The sequence below is a fragment of the Manacus vitellinus genome, unplaced genomic scaffold, assembly GCF_001715985.3.
Source record: "Manacus vitellinus isolate BGI_N305 unplaced genomic scaffold, ASM171598v3 scaffold_4_pilon, whole genome shotgun sequence".
Taxonomy (NCBI): Eukaryota; Metazoa; Chordata; class Aves; order Passeriformes; family Pipridae; genus Manacus; species Manacus vitellinus.
This window is the reverse complement of record NW_021940604.1, coordinates 35,368,244-35,390,435: the sequence shown is the minus strand read 5'-3', so window position 1 is coordinate 35,390,435 and position 22,192 is coordinate 35,368,244. Positions and strand designations below refer to the sequence as shown.

Below are 22,192 nucleotides of genomic sequence, written 5' to 3'. Positions count from 1 at the left end.
CCCGCGGCTGCCGAGCCTGCCCTCGGCTCCCAGCCTTCGTCCCGCACGCCGACACGGACCCCAGACCCGAGAGTGCGTCCGTGGGATGTCCTGGAGCGCCGGGCTGAATTCGCCGGGGTTGCGTGTGCGTTGGGGAGGAAAAAGACAACTATCCCCCGCAAGGTTGCCAGAGCTTAAACTAGTTCGTAAATTGTCTTTGGCAAATCAAGCACCCCGAAACCCCTTCGTAGGGGGCAAACCTTGGGTGTGTTTAAAGGGTCTCGAAGGTGATTAAACAGGGCTAAACTTGCGCGCCTGGGAGGCGGTCAGCAGGGGAGACCGCCCCGAGGGGCGCCGCGCCCGGGCAGGTACGGTGCCTTGGTGCCTGCACCGCTGCAGGATGGACAGATAAATACAAGGAGAGCCCAGGGACACTGGGCTTCAGGCCACCAGCACCTCTCTGCATTAAGAAATACTCTAGAAAAGGTACAGTTCCTTTCAAACTCTTTTTTGAAAAAGACATCACTGCGTTTGGTGTTTAATTGAAACTCATACATCATTCTCTTGTTGAGTTAATTATGCATGTGACCTATGAATTTCCATATTTTCATATAAAGTGACAGTTTTCTGTTAAGGAAATCTGGATGTAAGTGTTCTACTAAATTTGTTCTTTAATGACAAATATCAGAATGACAAATATAACTGATGTTCTTTATGCTTCAGCAGTGAGGGCAATGGCATTTTTTGCATTGCAGAAGGATGTATCACTGAATTTTCCCATTGAAGATTTATTGTGTGTTCACTTCCTCCAGCCTTTTACTGTGCGGTACTAGTTTTCAGTTCAGTGGCATGATGACAGGTATATGTTCTGATATGTTTTGGCATGAAGTGTTCAAGATGCTTAGTGCCTGCACTACAGCTAATAAAACCTAATTATCCATTTGAGTAGCCAACTGAGTAAACAGAGTGTCTTCAGAACTCTATAATCCGGGTCCATCAAGCATCCATAAGAGCAACATCTTCTTCCCCACATGGGCAGTTGTTTCACGCTCTGGTAGCTTAGTATTGCTAGGTTTAGTTTCTGTTTCATGCCTCATAGGTTGAACAACAATGCGTAGGTTTGTATTTTGTTTTTGTCGAAGCCGTAGAAGAGGGCCACATAGTTAGCTCACCCTCATCTCCGGTCTGCAAGGAGGTTATTGACAGGGGTTTTTGGTTCTGCTCTCTCTGGCTGTCTGCAAGGTACATATCCTGTTAACAGCAGCAATATAAACCTCTTAACTATCTATTAACCCAACAAACCAAATCTGAATTTGACAAGCAATTTAATTTGCACATTAGTTCACTTGCTGCCTTTTTTTCTTGGTTGGACTACAAGAAAATGATATGTAATATGGGTTACAGTTTGCATTCTGGTGATAGTGAAGTTTCTTCATCTAGACAGCAGTACATCTGAGTACAGCCTAGCCAGAGAAGAACAGATTATTTAGTGATTGAAGGTACTGTTATACAGGACAAGAGCTGTGACATCTCTTTTCTGTCAATTTTTCTTCATCTGTGTTATTGCAGCATTTAAGAGCTTTCATTATGGGCTAGGTTCCTGCTGTTCTCAGTGTCATATCATGGAGGCTTTTTTCTGTGGGCTTTGCAGGGGGTGTCTGTAGATCCTGGCTAAGTGATAGAGGAAAATGAAAAAGAAAAAACTAATATTAGCTAGTTATGTGGGAATCTGCATCTGGAGAAAAAGAGGTTATTATATTGTATTGCATGTCTCTAAACATGGAAATTTTAAACTTATTTTCATTCTCCTAGAACTAAACTTTAGTGTAAAGGAAACAAAAAGTGTTTGAGTATCTAATTCCTTTTTATCTCCTCCAGCCTTCAGCACGACTACATCAGCTGTTTTTTGGGATCCTGTGCAATTCATGAGACAGGATGATTTCCCTGTCTAGAGAAATGAGTATCCCTTATTGATCCTACTCTGTCTCCTGCTAAAAATGGTGTCAGAATCCATGATTTAATTTCTACCCGTAGGTCAACCTGAGTCAAATTGTAATCTAGCTGCTAGTGAGAGTGGATGTTGCTCAGATTAGTATCTGACCTGCTGTAATTGACCAAAAACTTCTATATGTAATACTGGCTGATAAACAAAAAGCAATGTTGTTGTGACACAATTCACTTTCCTAATCTCACTACACATACTTTGTTAAATTACTTTTTATTAAAAAAAAAAAAAAGTCCGTGTAGACTCTAAAAAGTCCATGTAGGATAAGCTTTTGTTTTGGTAAATATAGTGAGCTAAACTCTTTGTGTGTGACTCCTTTTGAAATCTTCAGAATACTGAAGTCAAATGATAGGCGTTTGGCTGAAATATTCCTGAGAAATATACTGGTTATGTAGTATATAATCAGGCTTCAGTCAGCACAGGATTCGGTTTGCATAAGTATAACTTCCTCTGGAAACTACTAAAATATTTATTGATCTCGATACTTAGTGTAATTTCTTTTGTGAGAAAGAAGATAAAAATATGCAATTGTCATGCATAAGTCTAAGAGATAAGTGCACACAGTGTTTTTAGGGGTCATTCAGAAGAATGAGAAAAGGAAATAATTGGAGCAGATGAGAAGGAGCCAAGAATAATATGAATTTTCCCTTCATTTCATCTTGGAGTTCTCCTTGCAACATCTTCCAAATATCTGAAGGTTCTTAGACCTCCGAGAGGTTACTGGTAATAACTGGGGTTTTTGTGGTTTTGTTTTGTTTTGTTTGATTGGGGTTTTTTGTTGGTTTTTTTTTTGTTTGTTTGTTTTTGTGGGTTTGTTTTTATTTTTTTAATAGAAGCTGTGAGTATAAACTCCTCATGAGCTTCGAGTAGCTCACAGATCCCAAAACCTAGTTGTTGCTTGAGTGGAAACATTGATTTTCAGTGTTTAGGGAAGCGGGACTGTGGTTTTAGCCTGTAGGGATGCTGTAGACAAGTTTCTGAGACCTTCTTGTGAGAAGGGAGGAGAGAGGCATTGTGTGTGTGTGTGTGTGTGTGTGTACATTTCTGAATAACCTCATGCTGTTTGAAGCATGCATTAGGCAGATCCGATTGAATCACAATGTGAAGCCTCTGAATAGGCAGGCAGGCATGTTTCTACAAGCCTTACTGTCTCCTACTTTTTCTGACCTGAATTTCTACTTGTGTTGGTAAACTGTGTCTTGAATTCCAAGCACTTCTTTGTAGGGCTGGGGAGACAGGCTTTGCTACTTCTCCCTGATAAGGACATTCAATGTTCTTTTGTGCCTAGGAGAAAGGTTATTTTTAAAGTAGCCTTTGCTTTTCTCCCTCAGCAGTGCTTCACTGTTTCCAGGAAATAGCTTATGTCAATGTTTTTCACCAAATCATTCCTAGGTGACTGTAATTTTGTTTCACTTTTCCGAGTCTATTAATAAAAATTTACATTTTTGCTACCATATTATGTATTGACTCATAGTTAAATGGTTTTCAGTGTTTCAAAGCAGCTCTACCTTTGTCAGGAAGCTGGTAGCATGAGCTAAGTAACTCTATGTCTGGAATTCTTACAATTATCTAGAAATACCAAACCAGAGAAGACTTCAGTCTTGCAGTCAGAGGACTGAGGATCATGTAACAGGAATATCGTTGAAGAACTTTCAAATAATGGAGAAACTTCAAACAACTGCCTCACTTGTACTTTCTTCTTTGTGATATTTGTTTATTGAAACTTCACCTGTTAAGCTGGACAGATAATATAGGGAAGTTAATGGAATAATGACACAGTGGAAGAATCTTCTCTGACTAGTGAGAGATGTGAACACACAAAAATGTCAATGGGAAAGCATTTCATAAGGTGAGAAGAACACATCACTGAAATGAATTCCATTTAGTGTACAAGGACAAGTTCTGCTCAACCACATTCTCCATGAAAACATGTTTAGAGGGACAGGAGGGTTTTAGAAGGAACAGCAACAACTTGAAAAGAACAGACTTTTTTTAAATGACCAAAACTTGGACTTTGACTCCTGCTACTGAAGAGAATTATGGATTTTTTTACTAGGAAGCTTGATAAGTGCAGTTACAGTTCAGTTGTTTCTACAGCAAATATTGGGTTTATGAGACTAAAGCTTGGGTTTTGTTTAAGCGTATTATGGAGGTCAAACAAGTTGGATTTTTCGTTTCCTGGAATGATTTTAAATCACATTATAAAACATTGGAATGTCAGAATAATTACAGTCAAGTTTGTTTGGTTCACATGTTGTTGGGTAATGTAATGAAGACAAATACAGTGCTAGCATTCTTAAGGCTGAACCAGTCTCCTATCAATGATGAATTTCAACTCCACCCATGTTTGTACAAAGTCACTGTACTTCAACATTTCTCATAGCACTTCTCAGGAATATTGTGCATCTCACTGAGTGGGGTGTGGAATAGGTTAACTTATAATATGTCACTTAGAATATCCACCATCTAACTTTTTTTTTTGCTTCTCTGCACCCCAAAAGCACAACAGCTAAAATCGAAAGTGATTTGATTGAGTGATTTAAGTGCCTTTTGTGAAAACAGTTAGTTATGGTGGTGATTTGCAGGAATTTACAATTTGTTGCATGTAATTTACAGAAGTTCAACTACCTATATTATAAAATAATAATCTTTGCAAATTATAAACATTATCATGATTTTTTAAGCTTATAATTTAGTAAAATCAGAGCAGCAGGTAAGTTAGCTTTTCAGAATTGAGACAGTCTTTATAGTTAGAAGTGATCCTGCAATATTTACTTGGGAAGTAGCAGTAAATTCTTAACCACAGAATTGCCTAACGTGTCAGCATGCCAAGGGTATACCTGTTGGATTGGATCTTCAAAGCCTGATTTATGAATCCCTCATGAACATCATGCTTTGTCACTTCACTTGGTCAAGATGGTGCTTTTGGTTGTGCACTACAGAGCAGTGCTGTAACCACAGCAGTGATACTGGATGAAAAAGGCTGGATCCTTGCTCAGTCACTGGACACATCATGTGTATCCGTGTCTTGGACACTGGCAGTTATATCATGCCCATAGGAGAGATCTGGAGACTTTCTGGATTTAGTCCCTTTGACTGACAAAATTAGTTCCCTCTTTCTTCCTCAAGTTTCTTATCGTCGGGTCAGTTGTTTCATATTCCTCTTTGCTGGCTTCTGTCAGTCCTATTTTGCAGGACTGTGGTAGAGGGGGCCTGAGAGCCTCACTCATGACTGTGGATTCTGTGAGGCAGGGAGGTCAGTTCTAGTTTTCACCTTTAGCTGGTTTTCACCTTAAGGGCTGACTGCCTGTGGATCTAGGTTTCAAGTCTGTATTCCAAATAAGTTTAAATTCTAGTTAATTCTCCTGCCTTGTGATAGAGAGAACTGTGAGCCTCTGAACAGCAGTTTAGGTAGCTCAATGAACATGTTCAGGAGGGAGCCGAGTGAGAACCCTAGTCACAAGGATGCAGGTGGAATTTGTGTATGGTATTCAGTACCTAACAGTTGCACCATTCTTGTATGCTCTAGTGCTTTTCAAATATTTACATTTCTTCTTGGCAGATAAAGTATGTCAGAAATAATGCTACCTTGAAGAACATGCTGTGGACTACACAGTGTCGTGAGCAATAGGACAGTTACTGACCTTTGATTACAGTTGTAGCTGTAATAAAATTTCAAAGCAGGTGTTGTTCTGACTGGGTTTAAAAAAACTTTTCCCCTTTGTTTTTCTATAGAGTACAACAGTGTCCAAGTGTGAGTCCCCAAATGGGCATACTTCACTGATGGTGACCTGTTCTCCTTAATTTTCCACCCATATCGTCAAAGCCTAGAAATTCTTTTTCCTGACCCTATCATAGTGTCAGTGATCACTGGATGTCACATATAACTGAATTTGAATATATTAATGAAAAAGAATATTGAAATAATAACTAACTTGTATGCAATTTATTAGTACAAATTACTTTTGGAATGCTTTATTTTCCATATTGTTTTGCGAAATGGAAATTAATTTGGGCACATAACTGTCTAGAGAAGGAAAGGCAGGGATTGAAGTATTTGCGGTTCTTTGGTTGTCCCCATTTTGTTGTCTGCCAGTAGTACACCAACATATAAACTGTCACATTTACAGTTGTCATTGTCACATTATTCTCTGCCAACATTGCTCCAGCTGAGAGGTGAGGCTGGTGGCTCCCGTGCTGGAACACTTTAGATCACTGCACCTGCTCGTTTCAGTGCTGCTGAAATGAAGATCGTGGTAGCAGCAACTTTAATCTGGTGAATTCCGATTGAAAGCAGCACATTTTCCATATGCAACCTGCTGCATGCTGAATGTCTGGTTTCTTATCACTACAAGGGTAGCTCAGCAAAGGGACAACGAGCTGAATTTCACTACATTTTGGCATCACAGAACTGCTTTCCCAAAATTTGTTCAGCTATTCTTCTGTAAACCTAGCTCAGATATTCGCTTCCTCTCTAGACCTTTTTTTTTCCCCAGAAAGTATTATTTGGGCAAAATATGCTAAGCACTAGAGGTTTGGGTGGTGGGGTTTTTGTTTGTTTGGTTGTTGTTGTTGTTTTTATGAGCTAAATATCTATGTAAAAAGAGATATTAAAGAAGATATTGAATTAAGGTCATTGCTGGACTAATGTGAATCCTGTGATCTGCAGTCATTTACTAGGTTGTGGTGTTTAGTGTAGTAAATTCATGTAAGATGTAATCCAAAGTTTGTTGAAATAGGTGAAAACATCTTCATTGTCTGACTGGGCTTTTGTTCAAGCTGGATGATTTCCATGCTTATCATTAAACCCAAATGGTATCTCATGTGTATGAAAAGTTCAGGACTTCATTAATGTGTATTGTTCTGAAATTTTTTTTCATGCCTGTAAGACAAAAAATGCTCCAGCTTGGAATTGCTCAAGTATGTCTGCAACATTACATGTCCTCATTAGCAGTAAGGAGCCATGAACCTCAGGATATAATCTACCTAAAATGAAAGAACTAGCTTGTTGGTAGAAGGGTTGTATTGGACTCCTAAGCCTCTGTCCTTTGGCAAACCATAGCAACTGAGTACCAGCTACATGTATTACAGTCCACATTCTAGGCAAGAGAGCTGAATTTCCTGAATCTCCACCTTCTGGTGGACAGTAAGGCTAGAAACAAATAATTAGCTCCTGCAAAGTTATGTCTCTCTTTTATTACTGAATACTTCCCCATTTTTAAGTTTTAAAGACATGTAGGTAAAATCCAAGAAAAGTGAAAGTTTACTAGGCAAACTTACCTGATAGTGCCAAAGCCCAGCAAATCTTGCCAATGCAGTGGGACAGTATTTATTCAGAGTAAACTATCTTTCTTAGTACTTGTAAGAGCTTGAAAAAAAAAAATCCTATATTTTAGCGGATACATTGAATATTCTGGTTCTAATAGTCTTGCTAAAAATGAAGTATACTGCTGAGTTTCACTTGCTGCATGAATGCTTTTGGTTTTAATTTAAATACAAGCAAAACTTGAGTCTATAATTCAACATGTTTCAGCTGACCATTGTTGGATTCTCTCTGATACTCTTCTGTACTATCCATTTCCCAGTGTAATTATTTCAGACAGTTTATACACCTGTTGTAGGGAAATGTAGAAGAAATTATTAGTTTTGGAAAAATAGTCAGCATTTAAGGAAGTTCTTCATTGTATAAAATCATTATCACCTTTGTCTTTAGCAATTTGAATGGAACTTGGATATAAAGAATTGTCGCTTAACTGGTAACCAATGTATCTCATTATTAGCAAGTTCACTGACGGCAACAGCTTCCTCAGCTGCAGCCTCAAGTGTTGATCCCCTAAGGGAGCCTGTCCAGAAGGAAATGCTGCTATCTGTGTTTTGCTTAACGTGTGTAAGCTTGCTAAGAGGAGTAATGAACACAGAAATGCTGTAGTTGAAATCTACTGTATCTAACATTCCAGTATGTCAGTGTTTTTTAGCAGCTCAATTTTTAAATAAGTTTTACGGAAGATAGTCAACGTTATGCAAGTCCCGTAAGTTGGTAAATTTCCTTCCTGGCAAGGCGAGGGGATATCTCGGGGCAGCAGTAGTGTTTCTTACCTGTAGCTGGCAATGGAAAAAGTCTGCAGTTAGCTGCAAAAGTTCAAAAAGCTTCTGAGTTACTAAGTAGCCATGAGATTGTTTCTGTAATCATCTCTCCCGAGGCTGGTATATTGTTTGGTCGGCACCCACTAAATGGGCAAATTGAATCAATTCAGAAACTTAAGTCACTGTTGACTGTTATTTCTGAAAACACCGAATTTTAGTGTGACTCATGTAGGTGAGCAAAGTGTGACCTGATCTTTCAAGAAGTGACTCAAAGTTGTTGGTAAGAGGGCGGAAGGGGTGACTGAGATACAAACATTGTACAGGCAATTAATTTAACATAGTTTGTCTCGTAGCAAGAGAGTGTGCATATAAAGCTTCCTTTCTTTTCTTGCATAGGCTTTAGACCTCCATCTGTGAAGTATTTTGGGGTGAAATCTTTTAATTATTTTGTTCAAAGCTGTGGCAGTGCTTCCATTCAGGTGTGCTGCTTTACTCTAAGAGATATTTGTCACCATTCTGAATGGGCTGAGTCTAAAGTGTGTGGATATTCTTCTTTTGGGGTGAAAAGAGCTACAGTGATGAGGAACCTTCTCCAAACCAAGTTATTTCTATCTCATTAGTGGGGGAAGAGAAAATCAATTTGATTTTACATCAGTAAACAAGCTTATTTAGTCTAGATTTAATATTGTGCTTCACTATAAACTAATCGAATTTGGCACAGAGAAAAGGGATTAACTGTCTTGCTAGCTGATTTATGAAGAGAAGCTCTTAGGAGATGCAGGTTGTTCACTGAGTCATGTGAATCATCACAGCATGCCCTTCTGTTGCTGCCCATCTCCCTTGTGTAGGACAGACCTTGCCTTCACAGTTTAGAGTTCCAGGATTTCTTTTGCTGTTCTCTCTATGGATAACTAATCCCCACCCTTCCTACTAAGACAATGTGGGAAAACACAAAACGTTTCTCATTTTACTGCAAGGAATAAACTTGCACAAGTTAACACCTGGGAGTGACCTTTGTATATGTATTAACCTGTATTTTGTTTGAATATAGATATGTAGAAATGTACTTTTGCATACACACATATATATGGAGAGAGAGATCTACATGTATATATATGGAGATAAATATATATGGTTATATATATATATACAGTGTATGTTATGTATGTTTATATCTGTGTATATGCATGCATGTAGGTATGTTTCTTAACCTTGGAATCACCGATAGATACTAATTATCACTCGGTAAAAAGTAAACCACTGATTTTTGCATCCCCAGAAGAGAAATAAAGATAAAGTTCTGGTGTGTTGGTTACTCAAGATACGTCAGCATCTGTCAGGGCTGTGTCAAAAATGCCTGATATCTGTCTTCTATGTAAGCTAGAGTGCTGAAATCCTGGTGCTTGCTCAGCTATCTCTGTTATTCCACGTCTCTGGCCTATACTTAAAAGCTTTACTTCCGTAACTTATTTCAGATAATGAGGTATTTACAAAATATCAAAATAGCTATACCAGTGTAAGATACCCACCAATATAATTGTGATGGCTAATGGGGGCATGCAGTAGCATAAATATTTCCCTTCCTACCTAGGAAAAAGGTAACATGGGTGTAAACAATGTTTTGAGGATTTTTATCTAACAGCTCTCACAGGGCTATTCGAGGCAATTGAAGACCTTAGTGCTGATAACTTCTAAGTTGCTCTTCTGCCTGTTGCAGAGCTCCAGGACAGAACACATGCCTGCGGTGTTATGCAGTGCTCTTTGTCATAGCCTTGAGCATTTGCTTTCATGAATGCGAAGATGGACTAGTGATACACTGACCCATGAAACCGAGTGTCTGCAGCACCAGGTCATGTCCAGTTTTGTCACTCTTGCACGAGTGATGATAACTTTTGGCAAGCTTCTACTTGTGACAAAACCTTAAATAACCACAGTTTGTGGCTTTCAGAATGTCTCATTTCATGGGACTGTTCTGTTGAAAACTGCCAGCAGGGTTACCCTCAGAGCTTTTTTTTTGTAGGCAGAGCCCTGAAACCATGAACTTGTATTTCATGTTAAATGGAAATCAAAGCATGATTGTGTATGTTCCCTTCACACATGCTAACAAGTTTTTCCTGTTGGCTTTTGGATTTTTATGTTTTTACAAAAAGGCAGAACATCGTTTACTTTCACATGTTAGGAAATATGGCCCATCGAGATTCTTTTCACCAATCCATGTAACGCAGGTCCCGTGAATTGACTGGATAGATCCCAGTTTAAGCAAGAGAATGTGACTCAGTAAAAAATTCATCAGAATTTAACAGTGGAAATTCTATCACAACTTCCACAAGTTTGTTTTGTGTCCTGGCACTTTCGTGTGCTGCAAAGGATGATATTGGGTATTATCAGTGCTATTAAATCCTTTGAGTGATTATTTGGAACAATTTAATAGTAACATTACAAATCAAATTTCTTAATTATGAAATTGGGGTCTATGTTTTTTAGAGAAAGACAAATGAATTTTTGTGTGTCTTCGTGTGAAAGGAAGCTTCCTTTGCTTTGTTGAACAATAGAGCATCAGCAACTGAAACCTGTCATTAAGTTGCTGCAGGGATAATAGTGAAATTATCCCTGTCTAATCTAAAGAAATGCAATTCAAGTATGCATTAAACCTTTGATCTGGATCTGCATCTCCTAAGGTCAGACAGTCTTCCTGAAACATCTCTGAGTGATCTGATATGTGTATATAGAAGCAGAGATGGGAGTGGCATTTGAAGGATTTAAATAGCATCACATTTTTCAGTAGGAACCTCCTAGGAAGCTAAAATTGGTTAGAAAGAAGATACAAAACCAGTCTTTGATCAAAGAAGACAGCTGCTATGAAGGCCCTGATGCACAAGCAGTCCCATCCTGCTCAGTGAAACTGGGTTGCCTGCAGCAAGGTCTGTTTTCTAGTAAAGGTTCCCAGCATCAGGCCCCAGGGTATGAAAATCTATGGGTTTATGCAGAGTGGTATTCAGTGACAACTTTGGCTATGTGGAGGTGACTCCTGTTGACCTTACAGGAAATGTGTTTGCAGTTTATGGGATAATAATCAGATGGCTGCTGTGTTTGGGGATGCAGCTAGTCACTAAGAAATGAGTCTGCAGAAGTATAAAAGAAAAGAGAATTTACAGATATGGAGCTCCAAGAACACGTAAGCTACACGGATATAGCTGCATTTGTTAAAAGAGAAATAATATTGACATTCATTAATAAAGTTAGAAGCCTTGTTTTGCTCAGTTGAGTCAAAGATAATTTTGTTACTGATCTGAATAATAGCAGTGGCAGTCAGCCTTGGTTTAGAAAATGATATCAACAAAATCCATCATCCTAACCTTACAAAAACATGCTGATAGAATGTTGCAGTAATATAGTCCAAGTTTATCTGAAGTATGACATTTGTCTAGAGCCACAAGTGCATTTTTTGGTTGCAGGTTCATATACTGCTGGGAAAACTTGTAAATATCTGTAAAAACATAGCACAACAAATTCTGAATTACTTGCATTGCTGTTACTGCTGTTACTTGCATTGTCAGGGGGTGTATATCTGTAGTTGGCAGAATGACACATCTGTGCCATGTGGATAGTAACTGTCAGAAGAAAATAAGGAAAGCATTGACAACTTTATTTCACATACTTGTTTTTCAAATTCTTGGGATCATTTTGAAATTATAGTATCTCTGATCCTTTAGATGAGAAAAGAAGTAAATGTAAGCATAGTCCTTTTAGGGAAAGGTTAGATTTTCTACCACCCCTACCCCCTCAAGTGTCCAAGAGGTCTTATCATACTTCCAAATTCCTGGAGGAGGATTAGTACCTATGTGGGAGAAATATGGCTTATGTGGGAACAGGATTTTCCATTAAGCCCAGCAGACCTCTGCTGGGCTAGGCAGTACTTCAGTTTTGGAGCTTGCCTAAATGTCCTTAAAAATTCTACCATACTGTCAGGAGACTCTGCTGCACGTGACATCTTGTGAATCCACATTCTACGTTCACTGGCTCTTGTTTCTGGAATAGCTGGAGCTGCAATTGGCTGTAGCTGGGTGCTGGGCTATGGGTCCTGAGTGCCAAAATATAGAGGGTGCAGCCTCATGAGTATGGTAGAAGATGGCCAAGAAATTTGTATCTTGAGCTGACAGAACTGACACCCCACCCATGCAATGAGACTGATTACTTGTTATGCCTCGTGGGCTGCTGGGTGTTTTTGTCCATTCTGATAGGTAAATACTCCTATGCCACTGGGTTTTGTTGCTTAAAGCTAATGAGAAGGAAGAAATATGACCTATGTTTTTTAGTGCAGAAAATTTTTCTTTTATATCTCATTTGCAATAAGTACAGAAAACATAGCTGGGGATACTTTATTCATTGTGACAAAACAATGTGATTGATAAATACATAGAACTAGTTCAAACACTTTCAGTGCTCTGCTGACTTACTGTGTCACAAAAAAAGATAATTGTGTGTTTTCATCTTGAAAGTTTAGATGATGAACACGTTACATAATAGGAAATGTGTGTTCATGTCTTGTTAGGGAGATTTTGTGGTTTTAAACTTTCATTTTTCTTTGCAGAATTTAGAGTAGAATAGAATATTTCAGTTGGAAGTAACCTACAATGATCATCTAATCCAACTGCTTGACCAGTTAAGGGCTCACCTAAAGTTAATTAAAGCATGTTATTAATGGCATTGTCCAAATGCATCTTAAAAATTGACAGGCTAGGAAGCCTGTTCCAGTGTTTGGCCACCCTCTGAGAAAAAAGTATAAACCTCCCCTGACACAGCTATTATGTGTCTCATCAGTGGATACCAGGGAGATCAACACCTCCCTCTCCACTTCCCATCCTCAGGAAGCTGTAGAGAGCCATGGGGTCATCCCTCAACCTCCTTTTCTCCAGACTAGGCAAGTCCAGAGTCCTCAGCTGCTCCTCATGGGACACTCCTTCCAGCCCTATCACCAGCTTTGTTGCCTCCTCTGGACACATCCAAGGACCTTCACATAAAGTGTGGGGCCCAAAACTACACACAGCACTCCAGTGGGGCTGCACCAATGCTGACTGCAGAGGGATAATTGCCTCTGGTGATGCTGTGTTTGATGCACCCCAGGATGTGGGTTGCGCTCTTTGCTGCCAGGATGCATTGCTGACTCATACTATTGGAACATTTTCTTACTTTCCAAAACCTGCTTATAAAATTGCTCTCTTTGGTGCTATTTCAGTGAACTTTAAACAATTACCACATAGTGCTTTAAGAAATTAAAGAAACAAAATGCATTTATCATGTTTTTCTTCCCTTCACAAAATCATAATTCTACCAAGCAAGCTTGATGCACGCTAACAAAGTGACATCTCTAAATCTTTGCAGATTTTTAGCTATAGCACTATTGGACTTCCACATGCACGACACCAAACTATTCCCCACTCTCCTAACTCTGCGGTAGGAACTGTGAGATTCAAAGATCAACTTTCTGTTCATCTATGCAGGTCAGAGCTTCCAATAGTTCAGAACTTGACAGTTCTCATCTACCTTGCTGAACTGGGACCTTACTGGAAAGCAAAGGATATTCTTCAGAATCAAATAATTTAGACAAATCAAAAGAAATAAACATATGAATAAACATAATATAACACGGAGATCAGAGAGCAACTTGCATTTAGTTATGAGGTACTGAAGAGTAGCTGAATTAATTAGGGTTGCAGTTGTCATCCTTGTATTTATGTGCAGTATACATTTTGAAAAGGAAGATAGATGTTGCTTGTTGAAAGGGTTTGTTTCATGATGCGAAATACTTGCTATAAATGTGCCACTTTGACAAAAGGGAGTAGTATGTGGAGGAGTTAAATGTAGAATGCTAAGCAGGAGATTTAAATTATTCACTGGCATCTTTGAGAGGTTTCTGTTGGAAAAATGTAGGAAAATAACACTTTCTTTTTAATCACTCTCTTAAACTACTGGAACATATGGTAAGTCACAAACAAAACCATCTATATATTGAAAGAAGTTAGCTGCCAGCCATGGTTTGAATTGTTAGTCTTTTGAAACAATAGTCTAGTCCTGCAGGATGTTTCCATCAGAAGTTTCTGATAGCTCTGGACATGCATTAGGAATCCCTGAGACCTTATAAGCTGCTCAAAGTTTCTCTTGTCTTTTGTGCTAGCCACTAGGATTGTCAACTTTCTTAAAAAAAAGAAGTCCTAGCACATAATTCTAATAATTTTGACTTCTCAGCTCATTGTTGACTGAGACATTTTTAATTTAAAAAACGAAATCAAGTTATCAGCAAGCTCTGGTAATCTGCCCTCTGTTTTAGGTAAAGTCCAGCCATAGAAGAATCAGCATGCTTTCCCAGTGTCCTCACAAGGAAATACCAATGACTAGGAAAAATCCTGTATCTGAAGCACACATACGATTTCAAGTGAATAGGAATGTTTTCAGGGTAGTGTTATTTCACAGAATGGAGTTCTGTCTGTAGGTTACAATGTACACTAGCAATAGGCTTTGCAGCTCCCCTACAAGAACAACCAGCCGTGCATCCTGACCTTCAATCTGGCAATCACCTGCTTCTTGCCAGGCTAGGCAGGGAACCTTCTTGCTGTGTTTCTCAGTCTACATGGAGTAGACATTATCTTCTTTGTCTGCTTGTCTGTCTCTCTGATTTGGAGCTGCCCGTCTGTATACTCAGTGGGACTTCCAAGTTCTAGTTCAATTCCTGTTGCAAAGTCTTCAAGTTTTCAAGTTTTACTTTGTTTTAAGCCATTTTTTATTTTCACAGCAGTGCTATTTTTTTTTTTAGTTTCACATTGATGCAACAGAATGCAAATTCACATCAATAATTAGAAGACAGATCCAACTTCAGTGACATTCTTATTCTTTTGATGAAGAAGTAATGAGCCAAAATTTGGATCTCATAATATCTGTTTTCCTGCAGTCCATCAGAGACTCGTGTAAGTGGATTTTCAAGACTGTAAGGACACATTGTTCCTACTGCAAGAAGAAAATTATGATAGAATCACTTACTTAATTTGTGTACTTCATTGGCATGTCTTGTTTCGTGAAATACAGAAGAAATCAAAAGAAGTAGACTTAGGAGTGACTTTAGAGGCTTTTTCAGCCGAATACAGCTCAAAGGCACCTGTGTGGCACTGTCTCTAGGTGATTTTTCTGTAGAACCTTCTCCTCTTCCTTTCTTGGTCTTTCCCCTTTTTCTCTTTGTTCAATTTTTGTCTGTCCTTTTCCCTTTATATTTACTGAAACAATGCCTAGTAAACCCCTGAGCAAATTCTCATCTCTTGTCTTGAGCAGTGATAGATGTATTTGTACTCGCTAAAGACTTCTTCATGTTTCTGAATGCTACTCTATTACTTGCACAGAGAACAATGATTTCAGACAAACTACCTTAAATAAGAAACTTTTCCCTTCAGCTTATGATAGACATATGTAAAGACAGAAATAGATTTAAATGCATTTGTCATAGTGCAACATCTGGCAAGGAAAGTATCAGGTTACGAATGCTTTGGATGTGGAGCAGTCTACTGTCTTTGTAGCTCTACAGAAAAAGAAAAAGCTTTCCTTTGCTGACTGCTTGTGAGGCTTTTAAAAAACAAACCAGTCTCAAATTTTAGTTGTATTTCTTAAATACTGGACTCTTTCAAAAATAACATGTATACATTACACTGAGGCAAAGGTGTGCACATTACCTGGTTTCAGCAGCTCCCAGAGACCTGCAAACTGATTTTTCATAAAGCTGAACAGATTGCCCTCCCAGTTCAACAGAGTGTTTCATATTGTGTGTCCTTAATTATGTCTCTGTGTGCAAGCAGAAGATTGCTGCTAGCAGGAGACCAGGGCAGTGCAGACTGCATGTGGCCACTGTTCACAGACTGTTACATTTCTTTTCAGATTGAAAAGTTCTGGGGTCAGTTTTTATGGTATTGAAACATTTTCTTGAGGATGAAGCATTCAGGTGTTTATTATTGCTTCCTTATGGAGCAGAAATGTATTGGAAACATTGAAAAGAATGCAGATGTTGCTAAGTGTGTTTGTAGAGGCATTGCCTCCTCTTGGCTTTTCTAAGGAAGGTGTATGTATACTTGCAGTTAACACTGTTTAGAATTCTGTTTGTTTGATGTGGTTGGGGCTTGCATCTCTTTGTTAGAGCATAGAATCTTCTTATTATGTGAGGGTATGTGTTAAACCTCATCTGTATGAGAAGTGAAGATTAGTAATCCTCAGCAGTAGCTATATTATATTTACATTTTACACTTCAACAGTCCCTTTGGTTATGGTTGCATGACTTGTAAAGGCAGAGGCTCACATATAATATTTTCAGTTGTGGGAGTGAGCTGAGCTTGTGTTTATGGAACACAAATGCTGCTTATGCAGTTCATATTTCAAATACCTGTAGCTGGTCATGCTTCAGCCTCTGCTAAGCCATTTTCTTAGGATGCAGTTTTGTTACTGATATAAACTGATGAGATTGTGGTACTGGCATTATTGATGCTCCTTCCGTTGTTTCCCTGGTTCCTGCATTATGCTTCTGAAGGAAAAGCTGCAGGAGCTCCTTGGCAGGAGGGAAGAACATTGTGTCACCTCAGTGACAGCCAGCAGTGAGATCTGCTGAGCTGTATTATCAAACTGTGCTATAAAGGTGCCCCGGCCAAATGGAGTACATTCAGATTTTGGCTGAGTCAGTGGGTGGATAATGTGGCTGATGCAGTTCTGGAGTAAGGGCAGGTGTGAGAAAAGCGTAACCAGACTGAAAGGGAAGGAAGCAAATCAGTGGGACCATCTCCATCTTTAGAGGCACAGATCTAAATAGGTGTATGCCAGGCTGTGAAGCAAATATTTGAGGTGAACTTAGATGTGCATTCACTTTTCGTTTTTTAAATGGAGGACTTCTAAAACATGCCTGTGGTCTGACAAGCCAGCTTAGAAGATAACCATCACAGAGTTTTGTTCTCACTCCGCATGTGTGGTCTGAATATTTTTTTTGGGTGGGATTTTGTTCTTGGGATCTGTTTGGAATGAGTGGACAGTTCAGATTAGGCTTTCAGTTCCTTCAGTTCCAGGATGAAGAGGCTGTAGGACAGGCAGTGCAACACATCTTAGTCACCAACCAGTGCACAGAGTGGTGCCTGCTGTCATTTCCTTCACTTGCAGGCAGGAGGACAGAAACCCAGGGAACCCCTTATCTCCGGAAGATGAGAGCTAGAGTCTAGAGCAGAAGACTAACCTTCTGCATCTACTTTGAGAGCACCAGACACCCAGCAACATGCCTACTGACAGTGTGAAGAAATTTGAAACTGAGAATGTGTCTGCTTTGTACCATTTATATTGACCGGGCTAATGAAATAAGGTGGAGAAGTTGTCTTTAATCATGGCTATTTAACAGTTCCTATTAATATTGCTACTTGAGTCATCTTGCATATAGCATAGTAGAAGTAATATTCATTTATCCTATTTGAGTTAGATAAGTCCTGGACTAGTGAGTTTTTTGCATGGTATTGAATATCTTGGTTAAAATAGTACAGAATAATGAAATGCTCCTGCCATTCAGTAATAAAGAGACCACATGCTATGCTCCTCTGGTTCAGCAGCTGTCAGTAGGCAAGCCTTTCTAGTACAGAAGAACTTCTGAAAACAGATTCAGGAACCATAGAGAGGGGAAAAAAAAAGAAGGAAACTCTCACCTGTTGGAAGTGATGAGAAGCTTCCAAGGAATTTTGCATAGAGGATGTGATCTGATTTTGCTAAACCTCTGCTCCAGTCTGGACATGATTTATGATGGTAACATCCTCATTTTCTCATTCTGCTGTTAAATGAGCAATGGGATTTCTCTTGTTACTGGAGAACATACTCTCATATTACTTGTGTGGGAAATGGAAATCCTAGAACAGAATAGTTTTTAGTGTGACCAAAGACATGAAAAGTAAAGTGTCTGAAAGCTGGAAGTCAGGTAAACTCTGAACAGAAGCAAGCAGATATTTTTTAAGTGAAAACAGTTAATTAACTATGGGAACAATTTGCAAAGACTAGCAGGTTCTCTGTTATTATCAGTTCAGGAATGGAGCTTAGAAGGAAAAAAATTTGAAGAAACTCAACTCCCGAGAGGAATTAATTCAGGGATGCTGAAGGTCAGAACAGATAATCCCAGTGGTCCCACCTGGCCAGACCTGAATATGTCTTTTTCCAAAGCAGTCTGAAAGTCTGGCTATCCTCCTGTTACCTGTTGCAAATCAGTATAAAAAAAATGAAAACTAGGGCAGAAAGACAGAATACTGAGGCTACAATAGACTTGCTTCATAAATTAGGCTACTGGTTAAATTGGGCTGAGTGATTAGCTCATTTTAGCAGTTTCATATGTCACAATGGACATCCTATTTTGGCTGCTTTTTAATTCTAATAAAGACATCAGCTCTGAATATCAGGATAAAATTGAAATGTCTCTGGGGATTTTTTTCTGTCTTAGTTTTTTGAGTAGAAATATAGATTAACAGTAAAACCAAACCCAGAGAAATGATGTTCAGAAAACAATCACCCTTCTAAAAATAGGGGAGACAATAATTGAATTATAATAGGAGACCATTAGCTCTATCAGAGTTTTCTCATCACATTTAAAGATAGATTAGGAACATATTATGTAAAGATTTTCCTCTGAAACTTCACAGTGGATATATGTTTTGATGGTGTATCTCAGTGTCTTCTGGTGTGCTGAAAGGTATTAAACCCAAAATATTTTGTTGCTGAAGCAGTCTGTCCTGTAAGACTACGAATGCTTTCCCAAAGAGGTGTATGAATAGCCTCCAACCAAGCTTTTCTAAACATGGTACCTCTGACAACATGAATACTCTTTTCAGGTTCCTTTCAGTTGCGTCAGACTCTGGAAACCTTGGAAGCATCAAGGTACGAAGTAAAGTTTTACAAAGAGGACTATCCACCTCCATAGTTTGTCAAATGAGAATGTGTATTTCTCCACTGGGCTCTTGACAGGAGTTCGGATCCTCCGCATAGGCCAGTGAGGAAGGAAGAACTGACACTGCTCTCTGTGCCGTGTTGTCTTTGCTCAATGTTTCATGTGGCTGAATGCTGGGAGCTTTTAGAGCTCAGAGTAAGCACAGATGAGAGCTGCAGCAGGATTGTGAGGCTGACGCACTCCTGCGGCACAGATCCAGTTGTAGAGGGACACAAAGGTCCTGTGGTTTTCTTGGGGAATAATCAGCTGGCTTCTGTTGTGGCAGATGCTCTGAGCATCCGTCTTACACAACAAGGCATAATTTAATAGGATTTTAAATGTAACTAATGCTCTTGTTTTAGTTTATAGGCTTGAATCAAATCACTTGGGGGAGGAGGAAATGCTACTTTTTTGGCTTAAAATTTTCAGGCTATTTTGTTTAAATTTATGCAGCTGGTACATCCACAGCTGATAACTCGTACAGATGTCATGTGGAGAAATTGTAAGGCTTATGGCTAAAAAAACCCCAATCCAATCTATTTCACTTCAACATCTTAATTAGTTTTATTAAAATAAAAGGAGAGATTAGGAAATATGTGTTTGTGGGAGAATTTTCATGGTGTGAACTGTAAAATAATAGGGATCTGATTAAATCTAAGTTGCAGTTAAACTGCTGCTCAGTGTACAGGGTACTGGAAGATACTGTACTGGAAGGTACAGCAGATGAAAATGGGTACATGTGGGTACATCTGTACTGGTGCATGACCTGGCCCTGAGAAATGGAGCTCTCTAGCACTCTGAAATGGTTTGAAGAATGGTTGCTGGCGCAGGCAGCTTTGGCCAAGGCCAACTTGGAGTCTCACAAACAGCTCATGGCCATGATTTAGTTGTTACAGCACGCCGGGGATCATTCCCAGTGTACAGTTTGTATGCAGCCACTCTTGAGAGGCTGCAGATTTAACAGGCTTGGCCAGATGAGGCAAACTGGCTTTGGGGCGACAGGGCTGGACCAGCCACTACGTATTTTGCTAGTTCCTCTGACTAGTGCAGGAGGAATTTCATGTTAGTTTTAGCAGTACTCCACTGTAAGGAAATGACCTCTCTCACACATAATTTTAGATTTTTTTTTTACTGAAAGACAGGAAAATATGTTGGTCTTTCACTTTTACGTTTGGAATTTTTAGGACCATAGTAAAAGGTGTGTTGTCTTGGGTAACAGCAGTGATGATGATGTGATAATTTTGCTGTTGTTGATAATGTATTAGTTCATGCAATTTTAGGAGCTACCTTCTTGTATGAAAAAGCAATCCTTTCACATATGCCTAAGAAACCCCACTAGTATATGCAAAGAAAGGAAAAAGGGTATGACAATGAGACACAAATTTACTATGCAGTAAATTTCACTTCTTAAGAAATACGGTAATTGTTTAAGAGCACTGTTTTTGCAGTTTCTTGGGATGCCTGCCCTCTTGTTTCAAGGAAATAATGATTCCATCAGTATTTCCTTCAAAAGTTAGTAATTTTTGTGATGCATTTATATAGGCAGACTGGGTTGTGTGACAAGAACAGCTAGCACATGCACTTTAAAAATCCTCTAATTTCCAAATAGTATCTAGGTCATATGATACCCAGAGGCATGATTCATCCACCTGGGCTTTATGCCAGCCAGAAACTGCATGGATCCAACACTCTGGGAAAGCTGTAAAATTCTTAAAGATGATTTTTTTTTTCAAATAACACTACAGCATCTAATTTATAGTTCCTTTCTGAAATAATTAATTTTATTACGCAGATGCAACAAGTACAGAATGGACTGAAAAGAATGCAGAGCAGACCTAGCTGAAAGATACCAGGTGGCTTTCCTTGGCCATATAGACTTTATTTTCAAAGGTTGTTGTCTCAATATAAAGTCCTATTGGAGGCAGAAGTAGTCTTTACCCGAGTGTATCTGCTTGAAGCCCAACTAGCCATTAAGGGCTGATCTTAGAGTCATAGGATCATTAAGGTTGGAAATGACCTCTAAGATCATGGAGTCAGCCAATCTTAGCTACAATGACCTAAAAACTGCCAGTGTTCTGCCTCTGTTAGGCTTTTGTATAAAGATGATAATCTGTTTGAGGGGCCAAACCCCCATACATTCAGTACGAACCTCATGCTATTTTTGTTTTTTGCAAAAAAGTTAATTCTCAAGAGATGATGTCATGCTTGCTTGAAGGCATATATATTATGCAGACAGACACTCTTAATTAAAGATTCAGCAAGCTTTGCTCAGGAGAATGTAGAGCTGCATTTTAAAATATGTGTAGATGCCTAGGAAAACAAAAATGTGTGTACCTGGGTTGGGGGTTTTTTCAGATGTAATGACACGTTTCTCTCAATGAACACTTATAGGAGTAAATTCTTCTGGGACTTGCAAGGTTGTTTATCTTGCATTTCTAGGTGCCTGTATACTTTAAAAATGTAGCCCCTAATGACATTGAAAACTAAATACCTCTTTTAACTTCTACTTCTGATGAGACCCTTACATGGTCTGTATTACATGTCTGTATTATGGTGGACTCGCTATGACTGTTGTTTTTTTCTTTCTTTTATCTAGATAAAGAAGAGGCAACAGGATGTGGTGAGGTTTCTGGAAGCCAATCGCATAGAGTTTGAAGAAGTGGATATCACCATGTCAGAGGAGAAAAGACAATGGATGTATAAAAACATTCCTGAGGATAGGCAGCCTGCACAGGGCAATCCACTGCCACCACAGATATTCAGCGATGATCGGTACTGTGGAGTAAGTAGCTGTCATGGTTCCAACAGATGATGTATGAATATATCACAGCTGGCCATTTAAAAATCTGGGACTTGCTGTTATGCTTTCTCTAATAGTATCAGAATTAATGGGGTAGTAGGACCAGGTAATGATCATACTGGGAAAATTCAAGTCATTCATCTGTAAATCCTAAGGTTGTCTAGGGGGTTCCCTCTACAAATGTAAAAATTGGCAATGTCACATGCTTCACATACAACCTGTTGATGCTAAAGTTCCTTGTGAGATTGCTGTAACTTGGGGACTTGTGATTTTCTTCCTACTTAGGTCTAGTCAAAGCACAAAAATTCAGAAGGAAATCTTTGGCACAGTGAATGAGAACATTGTCTAGATTGAG

At 39.0% G+C, this 22,192-nt stretch overlaps 1 protein-coding gene across 1 annotated transcript in view; it reads left to right on the top strand.

The window, feature by feature from the left end:
* The window catches only part of SH3BGRL2 (SH3 domain binding glutamate rich protein like 2), a 61,369-nt gene that overhangs the window by 22,213 nt on the left and 16,964 nt on the right, over nt 1-22,192 (top strand). Inside the window, exons 2-3 of the mRNA XM_029962830.1 lie at nt 279-465; nt 21,634-21,819. Coding sequence (XP_029818690.1) covers nt 279-465; nt 21,634-21,819 — 373 coding nt within the window. The remainder of the gene's footprint in view (nt 1-278; nt 466-21,633; nt 21,820-22,192) is intronic.